General features: G+C 48.7%; 2 protein-coding genes across 5 annotated transcripts in view; both read left to right on the top strand.

Annotated features, from left to right (window-relative positions):
* The window catches only part of Fastkd3 (FAST kinase domains 3), a 10,350-nt gene extending 9,454 nt beyond the window's left edge, over nucleotides 1–896 (top strand). For all 4 annotated transcript variants that reach the window (XM_048813981.1, XM_048813979.1, XM_048813980.1 and 1 more), the window contains one exon: nucleotides 540–896. In XM_048813981.1, the coding sequence (XP_048669938.1) occupies nucleotides 540–638 (99 nt within the window). In that variant the 3' untranslated portion in view covers nucleotides 639–896. The remainder of the gene's footprint in view (nucleotides 1–539) is intronic.
* Nucleotides 897–10,194: 9,298 nt separating this feature from the next.
* On the top strand, nucleotides 10,195–26,975 carry CUNH5orf49 (chromosome unknown C5orf49 homolog). Its single transcript, XM_015490568.2, has 3 exons — nucleotides 10,195–10,350; nucleotides 24,702–24,818; nucleotides 26,526–26,975. The coding sequence occupies exons 1-3, from the start codon at nucleotides 10,195–10,197 to the stop codon at nucleotides 26,703–26,705; spliced, it is 453 nt and encodes a 150-aa protein (XP_015346054.1). The 3' UTR covers nucleotides 26,706–26,975.
* Nucleotides 26,976–27,244: the final 269 nt, after the last annotated feature.

Below are 27,244 nucleotides of genomic sequence, written 5' to 3'. Positions count from 1 at the left end.
CCTAGACCCTCCCCACCTCTCTCCCCTCCACAGACCCCCTCCACCTCTCCCCCCTCCCCAGGCCCTCTCCACCTCTCTCTCTCCTCCCAAGACCCTCCCCACCTCTCTCCCCCCTCCCCAGGCCCTCCCCACCTATCTCCTCCTCTCCCCTTTCTCCCTTTGCCCTTGCTCAGTCACTGTCTGGCTTATCTCCAGCTCTGGCATCTGGGACCTGGCACTCATCTGCTCCCAGCCAGGCCCACCTAAGCAGCACTTGATCCCGGTCTCCTGCTTGCTTTTGGTAGGCATTGTGGGCTCTAATTGGAGAGATTTTTCTTATATGGACAACCCACTTGTGTATCCAGTGTGCCCTTCCCAGGCCCCTCCCCAGGGCCAGCACTGCCCTAGGCATGGGCACACAGGAGGAAGAGGCCACTGTGGCCTTTGCCCTCCTAGCCTACTCCTATGTGGGGTAGGGTGTGAGAATCCAGGTGTGGGAAAACAGGAAGCCATCTGGGACTGGGGAGTATCATGACCATTTCATTGTCCTTCCTTCTCAGGTCCCCTATCATGAGATTGAGGTGCTCAAGTCCAGACAAGAATTGGTGGAGTATTTACAAAACAAGCTCTTTCCTCAAAACTCCACTGTTCATTGGTAACAAGGAAGAACAATGGCTTTATGTCTCAGATAGTGAAAGGACTTATTTTTAAGAGACTTAGTTTAAGAAGATAATTTGTGAATTAACCATTTTGCAGAATTATGTTTATAGACTGGTGCTCTGAGAATGCTCAGAGGTTTTCCTGATACCATGTATAATTTTATGGGTGGTAAACTTAAAATTAATTTATTACTAGTGTCATAGGAATTTTTATACCTCAAAAAGAATTGATCGAGTACAATAAAGGAATATAATGAATACTTGTTATTTTGAATCTCCTATTTGTAATAGTTCTGTTAAATGAAAACAGTCTTTAGAGTCCTTCATTTTCTAACAAATGTAAAGAAGGAATTATATCTCCCACTTTTATGTTTTTGTCAGTGAATTGATACATGATAAGGAGAAGGGAAAATGGGAAATAGACAAAGCCAGAAAGGGGGCTCCCCAGGAAGGCCTTCCTCCTCCCCGTGGGCCCTTTGGGGAACACCCTTTCTGGCTTCATCTGGCTTCTGGTGGCTCCAGGTGTGCCCTGGTTGATGGCAACAGAGCTGACCTGCTCTGTCTTCACATGGCTGTCTTCCATTGTGTCTGTGTGTTACGATGCTGCTCACACGTGGCCCTTGTCCACATGTTTGTTGCACATCATTCCCCCTGTATGGCCACGTGCATGTTTTCCTCTTAGAAGGATCCAGCTGTGTTGGATTAAGACACCCTAATGAGTTCATCTTGACTTTATTAAGTCTTTACAACCCAATGTCAAGTAAGGTCACATTCACACATACCAGGGGACACAACTGAACCAAGGATTAAACTAGTGAACACGTAAAGCGTGCTTACGAGATGCCTGCAGAGTGAGCCTGCATAGCGCTAGCTAGCAGTGTCTCAATTTCCACCCTGCCCTCTGTGCCCTTCACTCCAGCTTGGGTTCTCTTTCTGCAGAATAGCAAATGGAGACCAGGTGAGCTCTCAGGTCCCTGGTACAAGTATGCCATGGTTGCAGAGAGGGGCCTCAGATTCCGAGGAGTTGTCTTTCCAGATGACCTTGACAGTCTCTCAGAGTCTGACAAGACCAGAGCAGTTAGCTGACTTGAACTTTTTCACAGCAGTTAGACTTCCTGAAACCAGTGTTCTTGACATTGGGCCCAAGGTCTGCTCAGGATCGGATCAGATCTTGGAACCCCTTTCACAATTCCTTCCTGCTGATATCCAGACTGGTGCCAGTTTTGTCTCGTGTGTGCTCTGGTTCCCTACCAGCCAGCCAGGGTCACCATGGTCAGCTCATCCCTGAACCGTGGTGGAGGTTAACAGCTCACAGTTGAAAGAGGGAAAGAGACTGACCCACAAACGTGTAGTGATAATCTGTTAGAAATACTGTGAAGAAAGAAAGCTGCCTGGAGCATTCATACCTGCTCTGTCATCTCAGTCCTGATCCCTGGTGACCTCTTCTGGTCGCCTTCATCTGAATCAGGTGCTCTTCCCACTGCAGTTTTAGTCACAACCTGCTCTGGGACTTTGTCTCCTGTGGTCTCCCCTGCCCACTCCATTTACTCATAACTCTGACACTTGATTTTGGAGCTCCAGGGCAGGAGGAAGAAGCCCCTGCTACAGGGCTGGGGGTTGGGTGACCTAAACAGGTAAGGGCAGGTGGTGAGCGTGCTGAGCCCACTGGCACCCCAGGAGCCCGCACAAGACTGGAATGGGAATGAGGCCACTTGAAGCTATTTGTAGGCTGGATTTTTAAAGAAAGAAAGGAGGGTCTGTGGGCACAATGTCCATGTGCCAAAGCCAAAAGGGACATCCCAAGAAAGGGGACAGGCCTAATTCTGGCTGTTCAAAAAGAAAACAAAAAACTTCCTGAAAATGTGCATGTGTTTATGGAAGTGATTTAGGCTATAGATACAGGATTGGTGGTGTCACAGGTAGCAGTGAACTTGGCAAGCTCTGTCAGAAAGCCAAATCCTTATAAATTGAATTTCCATGCCTCTGAATTTTAATGTTTATCTGTGCAAGCAAAAGTGGAATGAACATGCATACTCATACTGATAGCTTTCTGTACTGTGTATTTGACAGTTTTGAATAAGGCATGATCTTGCTATGTTAGCTTTCAAAAGTAAAGCAAATAAAAATAGGTTAAAAAAAAACTGTTTTGCAAGCATAACCCTTGAAGCAGCAAAGCAGTACTGATATCCCCCCTCCTGACGCTAGGGGGCAGAAAAGTTTACATCAGTTGGGCTGCAGCATTTTAAATCCTTGTTCCTGGAGGAGAGAGTGGGTCCTGAGTGTGTGTGGGTGTAAGAGAGAAAGAAAGAGAGAAATTGGGTGGTGGTGGGGTGGGGGGGGGCGGGGGGTTGCATGGTGGCAGTTCTGCATGAACAAAACAGGCCATTTTCCTTACCTTCCTCTTGGCATGAACCAGGCCTAGATAGGAGAGCACAAACACTGCCCTAGTATGAAGAGATGCCTATCGTGGGGTCAGGGAGAACCTTGAAGACAAGTATCCTCCCAAATCTTGGATCATTTGGGGGCATGTGGATACTTGGTAAATATTTTTCAGATAGAAGAGAAACTACAAGGGAGCAGAATTCCTTACATTTGAGTGAATTCCCTCTGAAAAAGCTACATGTGCTGGATCATGTGCAAATCCAGAGAGGTAGCTTGGCTTCTTGGCAGTGAACTAGGCAAATCAGCCTCTGAAGGTGCTATTCCCCAAACTGGAAATGCATCCAAACCTGTTAGGAGTCTGGATACCTCATGTAGGGGGATAGCTTGAGATACCTGGAAAGCTGTTTGGCCAAGTGCCTGGGCAGTGGCCAGTGCTCAGTGGATATTGGGTGCTGTTGATGAATGGGTTTAAGTGTAGCCTTCTCAGTTACACAGCCGGGGGACAGGCATGCGCGTCAGGACTGGGCTGCAGGCAGGAACAGGACTTGCTGCTCAGTACACCCAGGGGTTCCCCTGCGGCCTGTGACAAGTTTTTGTGGTTAGCAAAACCTGTGCTGTTTGAAATCAGATCAAGAAAATGTGGGGTCCTGCTACTGTCTGCAGGATCTGAGCCACCTGGGACATTTTGACATACAGAAGTTTTCTCCATATCCGACCAGATTGCTGATTTGGAAATTTAGGACAGAACGTTTCTTTGTAGCTTTGAGGATCCTGAATCTGATGTTCTGGCCAGGCTTGGTGTTAAAGGACATGCAAATCCCCTGTGCTTGAGTCTCTCCGGTCCAGCTTCACTGCATGGTACCCTTCCCCCAATCCTATAAGAAGCCTCTGTCCTTTTGTTTGGCTATGGGTGCCTCTTGGTTCCTCTGGTATGCAGCTTCCCATGCTGCTCCAGTGAGAAAACCTAACTTTATTTTGATGCTCTCTGGCTGTTGAGCTCCATCAAAAGAAATTGTGCTTTTATGTACTTTTTATCCCATCTCAGAAAAAAAAAAAACATTTCTCTCCCGGATGACTCCCACTGTCTCTGGCATATAATTCACACTATTTGTGGGTTGAACTGATATTTTGGGATCTGATGTTTGCATGAAACAATATCTCCTAATAACCCTACTGTTTTTAACTTTTATTATGGAAAAATTTGATCACAGAAGAGTTGAAAGAATTGTATAATGGATCCACACGAGTCCCTCTATTTGGCATGAAAATTACCATAATTTTCCAGTCATGTTTCATCTGTTCTTTCCCTTTCTCTCCCCCCACCGTCTCCCCCCACTTTTTTTTTTACTGGAATGTGTCTAGAGAAATTCAAACTATCATATTTTATCTAAATACTTCAATATGCACTTAAAACCAATAAATGTTTTTCTTTTATTTCATACATCCATTATTGTAACTGATAAAATTAATAATTGCTCCCTGCCATTTAATATCTGGACTGTATTTTAGGCTTCCTACAGTAGCTTAATATATTACATTATGGTTACTTCCTACAGTGGCTCAAAAATAATTCATTTATTTGTCGAGTCAGAATCCAAAGAGTACACGTTACCTTTGGCTGTGGTCTGTTACACTACGTAAGGCTCTGATATCGATAACTGCCCCACCCTAGCCTGGTTCTCATGTCATTAACTTGTGGGAAGAATTAGAGGAGCTGCCTTGTAAGATGGCCTACATTGTTGTTTGACTGTTCTCTTCTTCCTCTACCTGCCTTGTTTCCTATTGAGTTGAAAGCTATATCCAGAAGCTTGCTTGAATTCACTTTGAATTTCTTGAGCCACGAGGCATCATAGGCATGCTATGAATTTGCTCTGTGATGGTATCTGACGTCTGGTTGTCCCCTCTTGGTGATGCAGACTGATGAGCGAGTTCCTATATTATGGGGCCTCATCTGACACCATGGGTTACACATCAACCTTTCCCCTAATGAGTTTGGCATCTGCGTGGCTGAATCCATCATTTCACTAGTTCTGATTCCTTCTACATTTAACTATCTTGTGTTTATTTATAAAGAAGAAATATCTCCCATCAAGCATTTGTGTACTCTGAATAAGGATTATAGACAAGAAACAAATGCTTCGATCCTGTAGCAATTTTTAGAATAAATGGCTAGAAGTCTAGCTGTTTTTTATTTTAGGATGTTTTCATGAACTTCTACATGATTGATGTGCTTCAGGCCTTTGCACATCTCGTTTTGATGCTTAAATTATCCATTTGGACCAGTGGGGTACCCTTCTGGTTGGCCTTTGTCCTTTTGACCTTGTCATATTTTTTTGTTATAGTTTTTGAAATTTTCTTTGTAAAACAGAATGTTCATGGATTTTCTTACCCTTTTCCTGTCTCAGGCCCAGGATTAAGCCTCTTCTCAGGGACCCTGATCCCTGCAGGGTGGAGGGTGGTTCGCTCATTGCTACAGTCATCAATGTTTTTATTTTTCATTTTAGGTGTCACAAAAAAAACCCACATTTTTATTTAAAAAGTAACAAGATAATCAAACCAAAATTAAGTTTTCATTTAAAAGTCTCAGTTCATAAGTTTAATGCTTAAAGTTGCTGTGGGCACTCCCTCCTTCAGTTGAGTGGTCAGCCTACTGGAAACAGATAAGCATGTTTTGCAAATCTACTCACAGTGTTTATGTTTCTTTATCAGGGAAGAGACATCAAGTGAGGCAAAGGTCTGTTCAGCCCCACCACTGACCACTGCCCATGTCCATGATCCAGTTATGGTTTTGAAAGATCGACAGTGGCTTTCTGTCATGTTGTTGTCCTCATTGTTCCACAGCACTGACGGATTTCAAACTAGTACCAGCATGTTACCCTCAACTTCATAATACCCTTTCAATTTCCTGGGATGAATGACTAAGCAGTCTTCCTCCTAGCTACTCCAGACATGAGTGTTTCAAGGTCCATCTAACTTACTCAGAATCATGGTAAAAGATACCAAGTGCAGAGAAGTACTTCTTCAATTCATTTTAAGAAATGTCAGAGTCTGTGAATTGAAATTCAGTTATGCTGGGCCACTTAAACAAGTTTACAGTGCAATCCTAAAACAATAATCAAAAATGCTTTAAATTTAAAATGTAGACATTAAACTTGTTTAAAAACCTCTGCATGTCCAACAGAAGATGTTTGGAAGAGGAGAGTTTTTATACTACAGTTGTAGGCTGCTTTCCCTCTCCTCCTCAGTCAACTAGTTTTCAAGGTAGAATGAGGAGGCTGCTCTGCCTGACAGCTGTGAATCAGGGTCTAGAGCATCATGCCATTAAGGCCATGGCCTGCCTCAGAGTGGCCTGAGAGCCCTAAGGAGAAAGCGTCTTTCCCTGGCCAGCCTCTCGCTCTGCATGTACTTTGTATTTCTTTCAGAGAAGCATCCCCTGGCCAAGTGGCCTGAGTCCAGTCACTTAGTCTCCCCCACATCTCAGTCTTCTCATTGGCATAATGAACTTGATAGGTCTTCTCAGCTTCAAAAGTCAGAGTTTATGAAGACTCAGGATGAATAGAAATATGTGCCATGCAAGATGTACCTAGATCACACCTAAAATGTCATGTCAGCTACTACCTTTGGTTTCTCTTCCTCTGCCTCAGATTAACAGAAAAGGTGCATCTAACCAAGTGTCCTAAAAGCTTCCATTTTGCTCAAATGTCCAGAGAAAGTGCACAGGCATTCATCTGCAGTATGGACTCCCACCTTCTGAATTCCTGCAAACTGCCCGTCTCCCAAACCTCATGATGCCCCTGCAAAGTATTGGCTCACACCTCCCATAGGGAGAGAGATGCAAGCAGCAGCAGTGCTGGTAGATCAGCATCACAGTGCTGCACACACAGCCATTAGTGAGCACTTGGTCCACCTAGGGCAGAGCAGTGAGAAAGAAGACAGAAGGTCAGCCCTGAGCAAGCTGAGTAAGGGAAATCAGGCCTAGCGCGCTGAGTGCAAAGTCCACGGGACTGGCATGACATCTAGATGCTGCACATCCCATAGTGCGGCGGTGGGCATCTGAAACAGGCTCATCTGATCTCTGCAAGCTTCCTCATACCCACTTTATCCTTACCCTGTTGATTTGCCTCCTTTCAAAGGAGGATTTGCATGTTTCTTCTCTTTCCTTTTCCTGGCATATAATTTTGAAAGTAAGTTACAGACATGAGCGACTTAAACTCATTTTTTTTTTTAACTTTTTACTCCACTAATGTACCTGAAATACATATGATAATGTGGGGAAAGATATTTGTAAAAAAATTAAAATATCTTAATACTCAAAACTACCAAAATTTGTTTCACCTATTGTTTGATGCAACTCTGGTACCGTGCCCTTCATCCTCTCAGTGCTGCTGGACCACTCCATGGTGCGGTGACACACCCTGCAGCATCTCACCTCAAGTAGATGCCCTGTGCCTTTCTCTGTCAGCCCTAGAGCTTCTCTGATACCAAGGAGATGGAAGCACAGGGCAGAGGTCAAGTTTGGGAGTAAACAAGAGATGAGCCCCACCCAAGGAGACTGAACAAGAGATAAAACACACATCCACCCACGTTGATGCAGAAAATACCCTGGTGTTTTCTAGGCTCCTCAGAAAGGTCTGGACCCAGTTGAGCACCACTTTCCCTCAGTAGTGATCTGGTTGAGGCATCTGGACATGGATTCTCCTGCTTCTCATTCCTCTTGGTTCCTCACTCTTGCTCCCTGGAGTCACCTATCCAAGCCCTTGTTTAGTCTCATCTTTTAGAAGAAACTCAATCTATAGTAACTGTGCACATTTGTCACCAAACACTTGCTGAGTACTTACTGAATGCTGGAGTTGAGCCACCCAGGAAGAAAGGGCTCCCTGAGCTCTCAATTGCCCCCAAGAGCTCTCAATCTAGGACACAATGACAGAGAGGCTTGGCGTGGCCAAACATTAATCAGACTTCTGAACCTTCTCCTTTGCCCATCTGTGCACTTCCTTGTGAAATTAAGTTTCAGCAAAAGAGCCCTGCTAAGTCAGCTTAGCCAGAATCCCCTTCCTTCATATCTGATCAGATTCCTCATCCTGCAGAGCATGCCTGATCTCCCTGGCCCATCTGTAGCAGGAATCCTGTTAGTTTTGTCCTGTCAGAATCCATGTGCCCCTAATGTTTGCTCTTAGTCACTTCTCACCCACGGACCCCAACCCTGCTCATTGGCTATAAACTCCCACTTGCCTGTACTGTATTTGGAGTTGTCTGGATGTCTCTCCTCCACTCAAATCCCCACTGGGGTCCCTATATATAGGTGATGGTGCTGAGTAAATTCTTCCTGACTATGCTTTAGCAAGTATCATTGAGTAATTTTTCCTTTCATAATAACAAAATGACACCTGCTTAAATTGAAGCTAACAGATGCACCTCTATATGGCGGTGTAAAAGGACTTTGCAATTAAATGATTTCAGTCTCAATTTTGGCTGAGTTCCCAAGGTAATTGGTGTCAACTACTTGCACTTTACAAAGATTGACACCAGATCACCTATGCAAGGCTTGCAAAGTCTATGACCCTCAGTAGACCTCTCATGTCCCATCTTTGGAAAGGTTGAGAGAGGTCAGAGAAATCAAAAGGGGCAGATTATAGAAGTTTTTTTTTTTTCTTTCTTTCTGATTTTCATGAGGCTAGAACATCATGAGTCATGCTCCCATGACTTCTGCCATGGGAGAAAGATGACAGCCCCCATCTCCTTCACTTCACAATAAAAAGAAGTGATCTATCTCTGAACACCAGGGAGATGTCCACCTCTCCTGGGGTCTCAATGAGGCTGATATGTCTCCCTGGGGCTTGGGAACACTGTGGGAGAGTGTCTGATCTTTGACTCGTGTGTTCTGTCAGTGGAGCACACAGACGTGTTATGAGGACAAAGAAAGCAATGTGACCCCATGGACATGAGAGTCATATCCTGCCCAGGTGTATTCTACAGAGAAGTACCACAAGGTGCCTGGGCAAAGGGGCATCTTAAGCCACCAGCCTGCATCAAGATTGTAAACTAGATTCCTGCCAGTGGAAGAGAAGGCAGGACACTGCTCCTTCCTCTGTCCCACAGACCTCTCAATCAGACTCCTGCCCCTCTGTCCACCTGCCAGTCTCCTACTCCTGCAGGAAGCACCACCACCCTCAATGCATCCTTCACCACATCACCAAGGGCTCAGCCCACAGGTGCCACACTGCCCTTCTATCTCCTTGAAAGCACTTTCCAGACTTTCCTAGGCCTGCTCCTCAGGCAGCATCCCTAAGCCAGCCTTTGTGGCTCTGGTTAGAGTGTGCCTCTCAAGTACTAGTCAGCATGTTACTTTTCTTTTTAACCTATCACCATGTCCAGCCCCGCGACCCCCCGACTCCCACTACACACACAAATCATAAGTTCACAGCTCAGTACATTTCAAGCCAACATAATCAGGTTGGCAGAGTCTCTAGAACACGCCCACAGAGCAGCTGAGTTTGCCTGATTCTGAATTACACTGATTTAATTCACGGGCGGTTTACACCACCACTGACCAATGCTGTAACTACTAGACACGTGTTGCTATTTAGCACTTCAAACGTGGCTAGTGCCACACGCTGAAACGACAATGTTTGGACATACTGAGTTAAATAGGGCAGTTAATATTACTGGTGTCTTGACACCTTTTCAATGTGGTTATTTAGTAAATGTAGAATTACACTCGTGGCTCTCAGTTTCTGCTGGACCCTGGCGCCCTAGACCCTCTGCTAGCCGTCTTCACCTTTCTTCTCGGTCTGCACCACTGGAGTGTAAGCTCCCCTGGAGCAGGGGCTGCTTGTTTCCAGGCCGTACCTCCAGCTCCGGGGGCACTATGGTGCTGGGTTATTAACTGCCACAGGAGTGACCTGAGAGTAAAGCAACCAATAGCGCGCGAGGAAAGATAGGGTGGGCGTGGGCAGTCCCGGCAGCGTCTCCCCTTGGCCCCGCAGCTGGACCCCCTTCCCTGGTGTGGCCAGCGCACGAGGCGCCCCGCCCCCACCCGCTCGCGGGCCCTAGGGCCTGGTTGCCCAGCCCGGGTTTCCAGGCAACGGACTAACGCGGGCGCTGGGCAACCTGGCCCAAGGACTTGGACTGTGCCCCTGGGCGGGCGGGACGCACCGTGGCTGCGAAGGGAACGATGGATGGGAGCGACGAGGAGGACGAGGAGATCACCGCCGCCACGCTGCGGGGCGAGCCCCGGCCGCCGCCAATCTCCGCGCTGTCCTCCTTCAGCTACGTCCCGCCGAGGCGCCAGGACCCTAAGGAGTACAGCTACTACTACCGCCCGAGCCAGGTGAGCGCTAGCGGCAGAGCAGGGCTGGGGCCAGGCGCACAGTCCCCGCGAGGCCGGGGCGGGGCTTCACCGCTGGGCGGGGCCTAGGGCGGGGCTTCACTGCTAAGAAGAGCCCTGGGGTGGGGCTTCACGCTGGGCGGGTCCGGGTGCGGGACGTCACTGCTGAGGAGGTGACCCAGGTGGGGCTTTACTGCCGGGGAGGGGTTTGGGGTAGGTCTTCAGGATCAGAGAGCGGGAACTCTAGGTCTGGAAGGGGCCCTCAGGAGGGGCTTCGCTGCTGAGGAAGTGGTGACGGGGACCTGGCTTCACTACAGAGAGGGTCCTGGAGTGGCGCTTCACTGCCGGGATCTGGGCGGGGGCTTCAAGGCTGCGGCCTGGGGAGGGCCTTCACAGTACCATTGGAGCCTTGGGAGTGAGATCACAGCCAAGGAGATATCGTTGAGGCAGGGTCGCCCAGTGGGCAGCGTTGGGGCTGCGCTCTCCTCTGGTCCTCTGGTGGTGCAGAGGGCAAGCTGCATTGCACTGGGGATCAGGGCCCAGGAGGAACGGGGCTTTGTTGTCAGGGTCAGTGGGTGGGGCGCCGGGGCGGGGCTTCACCGAAGGGCGGTGCCTTGCAGGGCTTGCTAAGACCCAGAGGGCTGTATGCTAATGGGCAGGAGAGGGAGGTTGTTCCTCCTCCAGGCAGGTGAACCCCAAAGGACCATCAGTGTAAGATGAAGTCCCTTGGGGAGGAAGTTGGACAGAGACAGAACCTGATGTGTGAGGGGATGTTCCCAGCAAGGACTAGGAGTGGGGTGGAGGGGCGTGGAGGGATGTGAATGAAGGATCCTCACTGAGTTAGCCAAGGGTGAGTTAGCCAAGAGTGCTTTTCCAGGAAGGGAGAAAGCTGCTAGGCGTCTGGACCCCTAAAATCTGTGACTAGGGTCTGTTTGTGGCAGGTGGGTCCAGAGTAGCAGTGGAAACAAGTCCTTGACCCAGGGACAATGCCTACAGGGTCCAGAGCATGGGAACCTCCTGCCACCTGCATGTCCCGCCCCCCAAAACAAGTGGGCGATCTAGCCAATAGCCTGCTGAGAGCTGGACTGGCATCAGGTTCTGGCCTGGCCCCAAACTCCACATGCCTAGTGAAAGGCTCCGCAGGTCTAAGGCCACACAGCAACAGCAGCAAATTCAGACCTTGTCAGGGGCCATCTATTCCTTTCTTCTCGTGGGTGCTAGATGTCTCCAGGGTTTTATTACTCAGGATACAGGATGCAGGGTGTCATTATTGAAAAGGGACATTGGTTGGGACCTCAGCCTGCAGAGATAGCTCAGCACCTGGCATTCCTTATCTTTGCTATCCTGGTTGCAAGAGGGGTATCATTAACCAGGTGTGCGTTTGGAAGGTCATTCACTCATTAAGTTTTAGGTGTTCCCTCAAAACACATTATTCCTTTCCTCCATCCCACCCACAGTCCCAGAGCCCAAATAAATTTCATCCAAATTAGGTTTGCGCACACTGGCATATTTTCACACACATAAAGTGTCAGGGTACACCATGGAACTTAGCCTTCCAGACAGAAACAGCTGTTCCTGGTTTTGGGGGTTGAAGGATGTCGCCTACAATTTCCGTGGAGTTCTAATCCCTGGTACCTGATTTGAAGATGGGATTCTACATTGGTAATCAAATTTAAGTGACGTCATTGAGGTAGACCCTACTGCCCTATGACTTTCGTCATTATGAAAAGGGGAAATTGGGACTGAGACCAAACATGCACAGAGGGAGATGTGGTGAAGGGATATGGGCAGAGGCCATGTGCAGGCCACAGAAGGACGGTTCAACAGGGTTTCCCACACAGCCTCTGCCAACCCTGCCAACGCTTCCATCCCACACCTCGGGTTGCCTGAACTGTGAGGCAATATGCTTCTGTTGTTGAAGCTTCCAGTGTACAGTGCTTCCTGCAGCCGTCGCACACCAGGACAGCAACCATAGGCCCAGCCTGCACCTGAGAGCATCTCTTGTAATGGCAGCTCCTCTGCTTGCCTTTGAGCCATGTGGAAGCCATGTGGAAGGACAGACAGGTAGAACATAGTAGGTATTTGCCATCAAATCTGTCCTTACAGTCCTGTTGCTGACTCTTCTAGGGTTTAGAGCTGTGATTCCCAGCCTCAAGGCCATGGACCTCAGTTTCCCTCCCAAGAATAGTGGCTTTTTTAGAATATATTTTTAGTTGTAGATGGACACAATACCTTTATTTATTTTTTTATATGGTGCCTCACCTGTGCTAGACAAGTACTCTACCCCTGAGCTACAGCCCCTGTAAATAATTTCACTTGTTAAATATATTTTGCCTTTTAAGAATGCAATGACTGTATGATAGCCAATTAATTTATGATTAATGAATAACATTAATACACAATATGAGGTAAATAGCCAAGAAGGTAAAGAGTCTTGATGTCTCAAGATCTATGCTGTTTTTTAAGAGAATAAAAAATTGGTCTGGCTTTTGGATATAAAGTAAAAATTCAGAACACACTATTCTGAGGGGTTCTGCCAAATGCCACTTCGATGCTGTGAAGAACTATGAAAAAAGACCAAACACATGAGGGACGAGATGTATGTTTGTCAGAGATGAGAGCCAGGTTGCAGGACTCTGGGCACATGGATGTGAAGACACTGCAGCTCAGAACAGGCTAGAGTTGGGCTGATTTATCCACTCAGCCACAGCAGATAGGGGTCCCAGAGCAGGACACCAGTTCCTATGGACCAGATGTGTCCAAGGGAAAAGGCAAAGTTGAGGAGGGAGGCCCAGCATATTCTTCTTAAATTTAACAGTCTAATAAATGGCTTCACCTTCCTGAGTTCAAAGTAAGGGGCAGAAATACATGGGAAGGGTGAAGTGACTGGGACCTTGTCACTTGGAAAATCACAAGTAAACCAGGAATTGTGTGCCTTTAATGGGGGGGTTGGCACACCAAGGCTCAAAGGTTGGAATCTGCTCTACTTTTTCAAATAAAGCTTTATCAGAACACAGCCTCATGCTTATTTGACTATCGCACCAAGTTGAATAATTTTGGACAGAAACCATGTGACCTGCAAAGCCTGAAACAATTAGTAACTGTTCCTTTACAGAAAAAGTTCCCCACCCTCTGCTCTGTTATATTACTGCATTTGGGGAGTTCCCCACCCTCTGCTCTGTTGTATTACTGCCTTCGGGGAGCTAGGGATGGCATGAAGAACAAATCAATACCAAGTGAATCTTGGGGGAATTTTCTTAGCACAGTTTTGCTAGATGGGGTCACAGAAAAAAACAAACAAAAAAAAAATTCAAGCCCTGAATTCTTTAGTATCACATGAAAAGGAAGTTATGCAGCAGACTATTAACACCTAAATAAAGGGTTGTAAAAACACAAGAACAACAAAAGACATGTTCCAGCCCTTTGACAAGCTGGCTACCACTCCTCAAGATTATATGAACTGGTATTTAGTTAGCTGCAGGATTCTAATTATCAGAACATTTAGAGTAAAGAAAGTGAATTCTGTGCCACAGGCTTCCTGAGAAAGCAACTGCACCTAAAACCATCTCAGGCTCTACTCAAGCTGAGCAGGAACATTGCAGAATCAGGACTCAAGTCCGTCCTAAGCTGTGTTTCCTACATGCAAATCCATATGTAGAAATCCTAACCTTCAAAGTGACAGCAGTAGGAGGCAGGGCCTTTGGTAGACACTCAGATCAGGAAGGTTGAACCCTCATGCTTGGGTTAGTCCTAGAGATCCCTTGCCCCTTCTGCCATGTGAGGACACAGCAAGAAAGCACCATTGTGAACCAGGAAGCAGCCCCTCACCAGACACTGAATCTGCCAGCACCTTGATCTTACAATTCCCAAACTCCAGAACTGTGGGAAATAAATTTCTCTTGTGTGTAGCCACCCACTCTATGATATTTTGTTAGAGCAATTGGAATGGACTGAGACAGTTAATGACTATGTAAACTTATGGGGATCATGTAGTGGTTAGTAATACAGGCTGTGGAGTCCTGCAAATATCATGGCTCCATGTTTACTAGCTATGTGGACTAACCAACTTCCCAAACACTCTCACTTTATCCATCTGTTATGGCCTATTGTCCCCTGGAAAGCTCATGTGTTAGGTACTGCAGGAATGTTCAGATTATTTGGGGCTCATGATTTCAGAGGTTCAATGATTAGATTATGAAAGTGGTAACCTCATCAATGGATTAATCCATTGGTGGATTAATAATCAGAAAGGACTACTGGGTGATAACATAGGCAGGTGGGCATGGCTGGAGGAAGTAGGTCACTGGGGGCGTGACCTTGGGGATTATATATTTTGTCCCAGGCTCCTTGCTTTCCCTCTCTCTCTGGTTCCCGACCACAATGGCAGCTTCCCTCTGCCACGCCCTTCCACCATGATGTTCTGTTGTACTCCGGCCCAGAGCAATGGAATCAGCCAACCGTGGACTGAACCTCTGAAATCATGAGCCCACAATAATCTTTTCCTCCTCTAAGTTGTTACCGTTAGGTGTTTTGGTCACAGCAATGAAAAGCTGACTAACAAATCATCCACAAAACAGACGATGCCAACCTCATAGAGCTCTTCAAGAATCACTTAGTAGGTGCAAAATGTCACAGAGTAAGCTTGTCGTATTTTAGCTGCTGTGACCTTGCTTTGTTTGTGACTGTTCCCTTCCACTAAGTGCTGGGCCCAGGGGCCAACCTCTTATTTCACTGACCTCCCCTCACTGTCCGAGACTAACACGGGTGAGGGCAGAATATAAGAGCCTCCATCTGATGGCTCCTAATCCTCCAACGCGGCCGCCCCAGGGAGCCCTCACAGTTCACCGCTGAAGGCTGCACACGTATTTAAAGCCCTGGTAATGCCCCTGAATTGGAAGACAAATCTGTCCTCTCGAGCTGCCAGCTGAAACGTGGTGGACTCCGGTGCTGCTCCCTGGGGAGTGTTAGCAGCAGGCGTCTTCCTGTGAAATATGGTTCCAGTGGCAGCAAAGCAGATCAGTTCAATGGCGTTTTTAAATTACTTTTTTCTTTCTCTGCCTTGTGCAGCATTTTTGCTACTGAAATGGAAGAGGCGAGTCAAAGGAGAATGCCCTTCTGTGAAGGTTTTGATTAAATTCCTTAAAGTCCGGGAATTACATTAAAAAAAAAAAAAAGGCTAAGCAGTTTTAGAATATTCTGTCCTGTGCTGGGGTGGACTGTGGGAGGCTCTGTGTTGAGGGAGGTTTACTGTATGGTCCTGGAGCTTTGGTGGGATTAGCTGGGGGGATTCTGCACTGTGGGAAAGGCATGGAAGCCAGGGCGGACCCGGCCTTCTGTGAAGAACTCCATCTTCCTGGTGACTGCAGTTCCCTTGCCCAGGGCAGCCAGCACGCACTTGATGAATAGACGGGTGGAGGCCTACTGTCCAGGGCCTGTATACAGCAGGTGCTCAGTATGAGTTCCCCTTGCACTGGAGCCTTCAGAGACACTGAGGCAGCATAAAGACCCACCCGTTCAAACCCTGATTCTTGGCAATCAATTCAGAAAGAAGTCAGACATAGCTCAGAGTAATAGGTATGAGTTATTGAAGGGGTAGAAAAAGGGAAAGGGACTCTCTCAAGGGAGACAGTGGATCCCTTCAGAAAGGAGAGGGACAAAATGCCTCTCCTGCACTCCAGTTTTATTGGGGATCCCAGAGAAATTCCCAGAGTCCTGCCCAGGTCCACCTCTTGACTTGGCTGATAGCAGGATGATGTCAGACTTTTAAGTCCCTGCCATTGTAAGGGTCCGGCGAACATCGGAGGAAGAGACCACCAAGAGACCAGCTCATGCAACAGCAAAAGGGGATTTACTGAGGATCCAATCCAGCGCGCTGGGGCTCCGTGCTCACTCAACAAGGGAGAGTGGCCCAGAGCCCCAAGCGGGGGTTGAGCAGTGCTTAAGTACACTTTTTGGGGAGGGCGGGGGCTTTGCATACATCAGAGCAAATCATCATGAGGTGCAGGAAAATCGAACAACAACTCTCAAACTTGATTAGCACATTCATTGGCGGGAACAGGTCGGGTGGGGGTGATAAGTCAATCCTAAGAAGGGGGGTACATTCAAACTGATTGGTTTGGGCCCTGAGATGCCTATGTGCCAAGCTGCACAGGGTCCTAGGTTATTAAACAACTAGATGGTCAGGGGGAATATTTACTGGGCAGTCCCGGGAATTGTCCTAACAGCTACAGGAATTTCAGGTTTTAGGTGTAGCATAGGAACTTAACAATACCTGGTCCTTTACATTTTAACTCAGGCTTTGCAGCTTAGAAACTTTACAATACCCGGTCTTTTACACTTTAACTTCAATTTCTTTTACTCTTACACCATGACAAGTCTAGGTCACCTTGGCCCAAGCTGACCAGTTCTTACTGGATTCTTAACCCATAAATTTTTATGGATTTTATGGTTAGGTGGAATCATCCTTATCTTCCAGAATTTCAGGAGGTGGACTGTGAAAAGGGTCACAAAGTCTCTTCCTTCTGGGTAACTTGGGTTTTTCTTATTGACACTATTCCCGGCCAGTAGTTTGCTGAGGAATGGGACTTAGCCTGTTCATGAGGCCAGGCAGGGCCGGTAAATTGCTTCTTGGGAAAGAAAGGACGTGGCGGTCAGCATGGTGGGCCATTTTACAGAATCATTCCCTTCACCTCATGTCCCCACTATTCACATCTGGCTGTTCCCCGACACCTGGGCCCCTGTGGCTCCTCTTCACTTTGGTCAGCACATTTGCCACAAGCATTCGGCCATTCCTAAGGGGGCTGTGAAGGGGGGAATCTCAGTGCCTGCCGTCACTGGTCACCTGTTAAAGTCCAGGCGCTTTCTCTCTGCTGTGCAGCAGCCCCCCGCCCCCCGCCCTCCAGTGGAGCCCTCAGGAGCAGCAGGAAGCCGACTCCTCCCCACACAGCTCCTCCCCTCTCCAAGCCAGTTTTTCTCCTTGGCACCTACTCGTGTCCGACCTACTAAGCATTTCACTTAGCTACCTTGCTGTTGTTGTTTTTCTCCCACTTTAGATGGGCTGCACGAGGGCAGGGATCCTGTCCATCACTGTCTCCTCAGCAATCTGTGCCCCCCCCCGCCCCTCCCCTCCTGGGCTGGGAGTACCTGCCGCAGGAATGAATGAGGAGTGAGTACATGGAAAGCAAAGTCTTCAGACACAGGCACAAGCCACCTGCTGTCTGGAAGACGGGCTTCCTGGACTCAGCAGTGGCCTCTGTGTGGGTTTTCTGCTGTTTTGGTTGCCATGGGCTTTGCTCTCCCCCTGGGGGAAGGTAACTGGGTAAGTGCTTCTCTCATTCTATGCTAGTTGCATTTTTATTACCCAGGACCTGCCCCTGGGAAACCCAAGGCAGCAGAGTGCATGAATGTCTTCCTCCTGGGTGGGCAGATCCTCAGGAAGGGCAGCTGGGCCTGAGTTCAGGGTTCAATTTCCCTTGCAAACCCAGCAATGAGGGAAGAATGAGTGAGCAGGAGGCAGGCGTGTGCTTCCCTGGGGAGATGAAGTGTTCCTACCCATCATAGCACCTGTGTGAGCAGGTACACTGTGTCGTGCCATTGTGTACATGTGTGCACTGATGTGTCTGACATTTTTTACAAGAACACATTCACATACAGATCACATAAATAAGTACATATATATTTGCAGCTTGTTCTTTTCATTGAACAGAATATGTTAGTCGTGTTTAAATCCACCCCCCTTTAAGGGATTGCATTAGGCAGCTTTTCATTACTATAACAAAACAGCTGACACAGAGGTTTATTTAGCTCACAAGTTTGAAAGCTGAAAGTCAAAACAGCAGAGCAGGGCTGTGATAAGGATACCTCTTGCTGTATTTCCTCATGGATTGGGTAGAAATGGGGAGAACACAACAAATGGTCACATCTCAAGCCAGGAAGCAGAGAGAAGGACTGGGGTCCTACAGTCCCTTCTGAAAGCCTGCCCTTGTGACTCAGAACCTTCCTCCAGGCCCCCCTCTTAAAGATGTCATTCTATCTTCCATTACTGCCATCCTGGGGAACATGTTCCCTACCCATGACTATTTGTTATGGTTTGGATATAAAAAGACCCCAAAGGTTCCTGTGTTGAAGGGTTGGTCTCTAGTGCAGCAATATTCAAAGGTGGGGTTTTTAGGTAGTCCTTGGGCCATAAGGGCTGTGATGTCATCAGTGGATTAATCCATTGATGGATTCTTAATGTGATGGCGTCATTGGGGGATGTGGAAAGAGGTGGGAGCTAGTGGAAGAGGTGGGCCACTGGGGTCATTCCCTGTAAGGGTGACACTTGTTCCTGGCTACTCCCCAGCCCCTTCCCTTTCTGCTTTCTGGCTGCCCTGACCTGAGCAGCTGTCCTCTGCCCTGCCCTTCCACCAAGATACTCTGCCTTACTTCATGCCCAAATCAACGGACCCCTCTGACCGTAGTGAAACCTCTGAACCAGTGAGTTGAAATGATCCCTCCCTCCTTTACCTTGTTTTCTCGGGGCTTTGGTCTCGTGATGAAAAACCTGACTAACCCATGAGGCACATCCAAGCCGCTGCAGGTGTTGGAATAACAAGCAAATGACATGAGAAAAGAAAGAGAATTTTCCCCAGTAGGTCTGGCCCAGAGACGATGGGGTGAGAGTTCCACATGCGGGGTGTGATGGGAAATGCTGGGGAGAGGGCGTGGCGGGCACTGGAGTCCAGGCAAGAGCAGATGCAAGCTCCACAATTCCCACGTCTCCCGCCCCCAGTACTGAGGCAAGCCCTGGAGCACACCACAGTGGGAAACAGACGCATGTCAGGGGGCTCTGCAGACTTCAAGGGTAAAACATTCAGATCATCAGAAAATTCATAAAATTTCCCAAAGGACAATATTCAGGTACTGGAAGAAGAAACAGAATCTTTGCCACAGACAGACCCCAGAGAGCAGAGGAGCATCGCCCCCTCGAGAATGGTAACGTTCTGTCCTCGACACGCTGCAGCCTAGGAGATAACAATTCAAATGCTGTTAAACTGGATGAAAATGACCTCACTGAGCCTCACACATTCCCGCACCCCCAGGCAGTGTTCTGGATTCATCAGAAGGAAGACGAGGCTCTTATGAATCAAACGAAACTGCGTTGGATTCCCATGGGAATTGTCAGTTTTAAAAGTGGTTCCTACAACCCCGGACAGTTTGACTGGACTGAAGTTCTCAAGATGAGGCGGTCATGGTGCTGTGGATAGTGAAAGGAGGAGACGGGCATTGCCCACCCCGAGGTTGATTTCTGTATTAGTCAACAAGGACCAGCAGCCCGCAGACCCTGAGCCCTCAGAGGCTGACCCAGCGGAGGAGTGCCCGAGCGGTGTTTCCCGATTCACAAGAGCCCATCTTCAGCATGGCTTCTGACCTCTGCTTAATTGCCAGCCTGCAACTGGTCATGGGGAGTAGTTCCACCACAGCGTCAGCACCCACTGTGGACTGGGCTTTTTCTCCAGCAGGGGGTGATTAAGCACAGCTGCACCACTGGACTCAACATGATAAAGGTGCCGGATGCAGGGGTACACATCTGTCTCTGGAGCAACAATGAGGCAGGAGGATGGCAAGTTCAAGGTCAGCCTTCACAACTTAGCCAGATCTTTCCTCAAAATAAAGAGTAAAAAGGGCTGGGGATTAGGTAGTAGTAAAGCACCCTGGGTTCAAGTCCTAGTACTACTACTGCTAATACTAATGGACGCATATGAGAAGCCTATTTCTTTCTCACCTACAGTTCATCACACATCATGTGTGTTTCCCCAGGTGGCAATGACATGGGAACCAGTCTCCCTCCTTCTATTGCCAGGGCCTGGGATTCTGGAACACTGTGTTTCGTGCTCTGAATTCTCCAGACAGTGAGGGAGGAAAGAGAGCCTGCAGGCTCTCTTCAGCAGGCTGCGTGGACCGGCCTAGCCGCATCTGCACACATGCTCCCAGAGCAGAATGACTATAGGAAAACCGGGAATTGCCTCTCGGGTTGTTCTAGAAGAGGAAGTGTTGGCTGAGCACGTGGCACTGCTCCCGTCACAGTCCTATTACGAAGGGGCTCATTTCTATTGTCTTACTTGATTCTTCTTCATAGAACTGACATCATTTAAACTGACAATGGAAGGTGCATTTATATTTACCATGGTCTGAAAGGGAAGGGGGAAAGAAGGGCTCTGGTACCAGTTTTCCTGCGGTTCATGCAAGAGTGTGTGACATCTGAGACAGCCTCCAAGGCGGGGAGGAGGCAGTGGGCACTTGTACAGGCCAAAGCTCCAGGGCAGGTCCTGAGGGCCACAGGGGGAAGCTGGTACCTTTTATCCACTCACCCACCTGCACTGGTCAAGCAGCCCCTGCCCTCAGGGGCTGTTATAGTTTGGATGTGAGGTGTCCCCTAAAAGCTCACATGTGAGACAATGCAAGAAGGTTTGGAGGAGAAATGTTTGGGTCATGCCTTAACCTAATCAGTGCTCTGATCCCTGATGGGATTAACCGAGTGGTGACTGGAGGCAGGTGGTGTGGCTGGAGGAAGTGGTTCCTTGGGGACATGCCTATGGGGTATATATTTTGTATCTGGTGAGTGGAGCCTCTCTCTGATTCCTGATCACCAGGTGAGCTACTTCCCTCTGCCACACTCTTCTGCCATGATGTCCTACCTCACCTTGAAACCTGAGGAAGGGACCTGGCCTTCTATGAACTAAGACCTTTGGACTGTGAGCCCCTAAATAAACACATCCTCCTCTACGGTTGTGCTGATTGGATCATTTAGTCACAGCAGGAAAAGGTCACTAAACAGCAGCTTAAAGCAAGGCTAATCCATAAACTTAATGTCCAGCAGGGGTCAGCTGGATCTGATCAGGGTCCACTCAGTGCCCACTGCACAGGATACTGTCACCTCCATAGGAAGATGCACAGAGTCCCTGGACACTGGCTCTTAAGTGCTTCTGACTGAAGAATCCATGTCACTTTGGCCTGCGGCAGTGACCTTTATTTTTATCCCACCTGACTTCTGAGCTGTTCAAAGGATGGCTTCTCCTTACCGAGCCTGTCTGCATGAGCTGCTGAATGCCACAGACCTGGTGGCATGGAGCAACAGGAGCACATCCTCACAACTCTGGAGCTCACAGTCTGAAGTAGCGGTGTGGGCAGGGGCTTCCCTGGGAGGGCTCCTGGGGGAGAGTGGACTCCTGCCTCGTGCCTGGGCTTGTTGAGGGGCACCTTCTCTCTGGTCTCTTCACCCTTCTTCCCTCTATGCACATCTCTGTGTCCAAATTTCCCCTTTTCAGAAAGACACCAGTCCTAACGGATGAGGCTGCAATGTGACCTCATCTTTCATGACCCTGTTTCCAGATGAGTCACTTCTTGAATTCCTGAAGGATTAAGATTACCTCCCAGTAGTGCCACTCTGGGGACCCAGCCTGTAACATAGGGCCTTTGGGGGACGTTTGTGATCCAAACCATTACAGAAGCCAACCCGCAGTACCCAGAGAGGCTGTTCCCAGAGTTGTGTGGTGTAGTCCCTGTCCTGCAGACAGTCACACCCACTGCCCACCCCAACTCAAACAAGGCCTTGCTTGCCCTGTACTTGGACATACCTCTCTTATTCCATTTCTAGTATATGGTAGTTTTTACTTCCTGGGCTTTTTTTCACTCTTGAACTGTAGCCTCCTTTGGGGTCGGGATTCCCCATTTCTATCCTGAAGGCTAAGGGTAGACCTTGCACAGTAGTTGCATTAGTCCATTTTTCATTACTGTGATGACATACCTAAGGCTGGGTAACTCTCTAAAGGAAAGAAATTTATTTAGCTTATAGTTCTGGAGGTCCCAGGGTCCACACCTGGTGATGACCTTCTTGCTGGCAAAGTCCCAAGGCAGTGTAGGGCATCCCAGGTGACAGGGAGTGGGCAGTGGTCTCCTCTGGTCTCTCTCTCTCTCTTATAAAGCCACTTCCTGTCCCACTTGCTCTGTCAGGAGACAGCACCACCAGGGGGAGGCAGCACTAGCAGCTGGGGAAGCAGATACCCCCTCCCTGCCCCCACCCCAGAACCTCGGGCTGCACTTTCTTCCCCCTGGGGAGCTTCAAGCAGTTCAGGACCCCAGGAGTCCTGGCCTTTTCCTGGGAAGAAATCCCTGAAGATGGAAGGATGGACTCAAGAAGAGAGTCCCAGTGCAATCACTGTTATCCAAACTAGAAAGAAAATACTAGGTCATTTTTTTCCCTACACCAAAGAAACCTCATATAGTGTGTAGCTTTACAGAAAAAAAAAAATGGCCAATTCTTTTCTTTCTAGACAGTTCTCCTAAAACACTCTGAAGTGATCACTATCACTAGCTCCTGTCCCAGAGCGAGCCTTGGTCGTCTCAGTCTTTATTAGGAACCTCACTGCTGCTGGGCATGGAGTGATTAGAACCTCAGATTGCTTTTCTTTGGGTGAATTTTGCATATTCAGAATATTCCATAGTAAAAATTTTCATCCTTGAAAAATCAGGATGAAAAGAAAAAATATATTATTAGCAGCAGGCAGCCACAATGAGCTCTGTGACTGTCCATTTCCAATACCTAATCAAAGCCACAGTGTGCTTATCTTTCCTGGGCTTTAACTACTAATCTTTTTTTTTTCTTTCATTCCTTTATAGCCTCAAGTAAAAACCAATTGGAGTTTAGATGCTATTACAGAGTAGAGCATCTGCGTTTTCTCGTATTTTGCAATTAAAATCTCTCAAGGAATTACTCCTATTTCACACGATATGGATTTATAAAAAACAGCAAAACAGAAAATACTTATTTTTCTCTTGCAATGGCTGCTGCCTTTGTCTCTTTGTGTTTTGAGCATTGTTAGAAGTGTAGTATGGCCTCCTAGTAGTTGGTGCTAGTGACCTGGCATTGATTTCTCTCAGGTGGCCCCCAGGCCGACACTAAGAAGTCTCCCCCGTCCAGAGGCCTGTGTAGACGCTGTAGGTGGAGAGGAGCCTTCCGTGTTCACCCCCACAGCACAGTGGTCTACTGTCGCAGTGTTTGTATGTGGTTTCAGTGTCCCTCGAAGGTTCCTGTATTGACATTTAACCCCCATCATAAAAGATACCCCCAATTTCACTGGGTGTTCAGAGGTGGGGCCTTTGGGAGTGAATGGATTAGAGAAGGCCATCAGACCGGAGGCCCAGGATTGACCCTGTTTCCACATAAGTCACTTCCTGAATTCCTGAAGGATTAAGACTACCTGGTTGGGATCAAGACCTAGAGATATCACAGATTCAGTGGGGTCATTTTCTCACACATCAGAGTTGTGTGTGAGTACATAGTACATTTTAAACATGTGATATGTAGGTTTATGCTATGTATGTTTATATACATATAGTATACATAGAATATATTCGAATTGCCAAGTACTATAACTATTACGTGACTAAAGAAAATATTTTTTGTCTTTCATGAGAGCGGTTTGCACGTAGAACAATTCAATTATCTGGTAACTTAAAGGATAAGTCCTGTTTGATCTTATTGTTTTAGCATTCGGCTGGTGTTAGTGTTTTTGAGCATTATAAGCTTACCATAGATTATTTGGGAAATGACAACAAAAAATGTAGAAATGAAGAAAACACACACACACACACACACACACACCCTTAGACACACATCTGTAGAAATAGTCTTGTTATGGTGTGTTTGTGTCCCCTACGTGTACCTATGTCAAACCTGACCCAGTGTTCTGGAATGAGGACTGGGGCCTTCGGGAGGTGATCAGGTTGCGAGGATGGAGCCCTCATGCACGGGATTGTGCCCTTATGACAGAGGCCCAAGGGCACTTGTGTGCCCCTTCTACCATGGGAGGACACAGTAAGAAGGTGCCATCCAAGAAGCAGAAGCAGACCCCACCAGACACTGGTCGGCAGCACCCAGACACTGGGCTTCCAGCCTCTGAAACTGAGAAGTGAATTTCTGTGGTCCCTAAAGCACCCAGTCCATGGTGTTTTGTTATAGCAGCCTGAGTAGACTGAGACGGGTTTGAGCCCTGGAGATGGAGTCAGATGGGAAGGGAACCTGAGGAGCCTCGTCCTGCAGGGAGGGAGCACAGGAGAACTGAGAAGGGCATGGAGAAGCCCTGGCTCCGTCCTGGGGTGCTCAGCGTCCTGGTCTTGCAGGTGGGGCCTGGGATTCCACCTGCACCTGGGCACGATGGGCTGTGTTCGGAGCACTGACCTTTCCCACCACGTGTCCCACGTTGGGACCTCCAGCACTCCTCCAGGCTTCATCAGAGAGCCCTGCGTCTGTGCCCCATCAGGCACCAGCACCCAGCCTTCCAATAACCCGTGGCTTTCTCCCTTTTCATTCCCAGACAGGGATTGTTTCCCTCTATGATTGTGTTTTTAAGAGGAGCTTAGATTATAACCAGAAATTGCACCGGGATGACAGAGAACACGCCAAAGGTCTGGGTCTCCATATCAATGAGGAGGTAAGATCAAGACAGGACACAAACAAATTAACAGATCAACAAAAATATGTGCCTTGGTGTACATGTGTGTACATGTGGGCTCATACATGAGCATGCATGCCCCTGCATGTGTGCATGTGCTACATGCACGTTCACATGTGTTTATACGCACACAGATGCATATCCATGTGTGCCTGTGTGTACCCACAGCTATTTAATATTGTGTTCACTTGCTTTTTGTCCCCTTTTGAGCCTCTCCTATCTTACCGGGCTAAGCAGCTGAGACTAAGCTAATTTTCCAGTCCTTCTGTTCTGACATGGTTTGTGCACTCATTTTCCTGATTCTGTTGTTTGGTTGTATGAAATTTAACAATTTAAGGACAGCAAACCCAGGGAATTCTTTCCTACAGCCGGAGCAGTTCTGCTCAGCCTCTGGCCTGGCTGCCGTACTCTTCCCGGGGTGAAGTCAGGCCCTCCAGACTATCCTCCCAGGTTCCCTTACCACACTACCATGCCCCCACACCCGGGGCAGTCCCCTTCTGTGGTCCCACCTTTGTTTCTGAAAGGGAGGAGCTGCCTTGCAGTGGGCTGCACAGGCAGTGACCAGCAGAGCTGGTGAGTCTTGCAGGGTGAGGGGGTGGGGATCCTGGCAGGAAGGATGCCAGGGGCTCTGCCTCTTCAGCCTGGTCAGGCCTGTCTGCCTCCAGGGTGGACCCTGCCACAGGCTTTCCGTGCTCTGCCATTGTCTTTCAAAGTCTGATCTGTGCACAGTGGGTTTACACAAGTAGGTGCTGAGGAAGTGTGGTCTTCCCTTGATACCTTGCACAGAAACTGCAGTGGAAACGCCGCAGGGGGGGCCTCCACGTGGGTCACAGATTTTGCCTGTGTGTTTTATTTATACTCCCCTCAGCACATTTTCCAGCTGTTTTATCTTGACATGAAGTAAGGTGATGCAGGTACCACGTCAGGGACCCTGCTGCTGCTGCTTCCCTCCACCCTGATGCTCTGAGTTGGCAGTGAAGGTAGTGCCTTTCTCATGAGGAGAGCGAGGCGAGGCTCCTTACCCGGGGCTGTCTCCCGTGTGTGTCCCTGAGCAAAAGGGGAACAGGACACAAGATCTGGCCTCTCAGAGCTGACACTCCTCCAAGAGAGAAAATCAGAAAGCAGAGAAATAGTGAGCAGAAGTGTAGGAGGTGATAGTGCATGCAGGAAAGAAAGCCATCTAGCGGGACGGGAGGACAGCAGCATTGAGACTCGGTGGAGTGAAGGGCCCTGCCGAAGCAGGGTAGAGATGTGACCAGGAAGAAGAACTGTGTACGAGCAAAGGCCCAGAGGCCGGAGAGCGCGGCTGTGGTGCTGGGGAAGGAGAGGAGGGGAGGGAGAAAGGCTGGCTGCAGGAGGGCCAGGGTGAGCAGGCAGGGAGGGAGGGGGACGGGACGGAGGAGTAGCAGGACGCTGAGGTCAGGGTACCTGCCCCAGGGGCAGGATCTTGCCTTTTCTTCTGAATGACTTGAGGACCTTGGAGGGTTCTAAGAGAAGGGGACAGGGTCGGACATGGCTGAGAGGACCTCTGCTTCAGTGTGGAGGAGGCTGTAGGAAGCTGGGGAGGCCCTGTGTGGGAGCAGGCACCTGCTTGGCCCCTCTGGGTGGGACCTGGGCGGCTGATGGGTGGGCCGGCTGTGCTGATAAGCACTGGGAAAGCTGAACAAGTGGTCTGTCCACATCCAGGAGCAGGAGAGGCCCGTGGGAGTGCTGATGTCCTCTGTCTACGGGAAGCGCATCCACCAGCCGGTGGAGCCCCTGAACCGGGACCACAACCGCGTGAACCACGTGGAGGCCGACTTCTACAGGAAGAACGACATCCGCAGCCTCAAGGAGCCCGGCTTTGGGCACATCAATCCAGCCTGAAGCCGTCCTGGTCACCTGTACAGCTCACCAGGGTGCCCCCAGGCTGTGCAGGGAGGTGGGGAGGGGGCAGCACCTGGAGCTTCATTTCCTGCTCAGGACCTCTCGGCGCTCTGGTGCTGCCCCCGGACAGTGGGAAGGACCCGGCGGGCACCTGCAGCATGTCCTGAGCATATCTAGCGTGGGGATTTCCCCCTGCAGTTATCCTGTAGCAAATGTCTCTGGAGCCTGTGACATTGTGAGCATGTGAATAAAAGGAGCATGTGGTCCCTGGCTGATGGCTGGCTTTGTCCACTGGTCCCCACTTTTGCATGCTGTTCGTGGTGGGCGGTTACACAGAGGTGTGCTCTTACAGGTATGGTCGCCACTTCTGCGGGCAATAAGTGGCCTTGCCCCAAGAGGAGATCAGTGAAACTGCCTTCCTGTATGATCCGACTGTCCACCTGGCATTTTAGTTTTGTAGAGGACTGGGCCTCCAATAACTGAATTTTGCATAACTGAAAACAAAAGCCCCAGTACGGACGGGTGGCCGGCTGTCACTA

This window comes from Marmota marmota, unplaced genomic scaffold (assembly GCF_001458135.2).
Source record: "Marmota marmota marmota unplaced genomic scaffold, marMar, whole genome shotgun sequence".
Taxonomy (NCBI): domain Eukaryota; kingdom Metazoa; phylum Chordata; class Mammalia; order Rodentia; family Sciuridae; genus Marmota; species Marmota marmota.
Note: the sequence above shows the minus strand (reverse complement) of the source record. Positions and strands in the feature narration are given on the sequence as shown.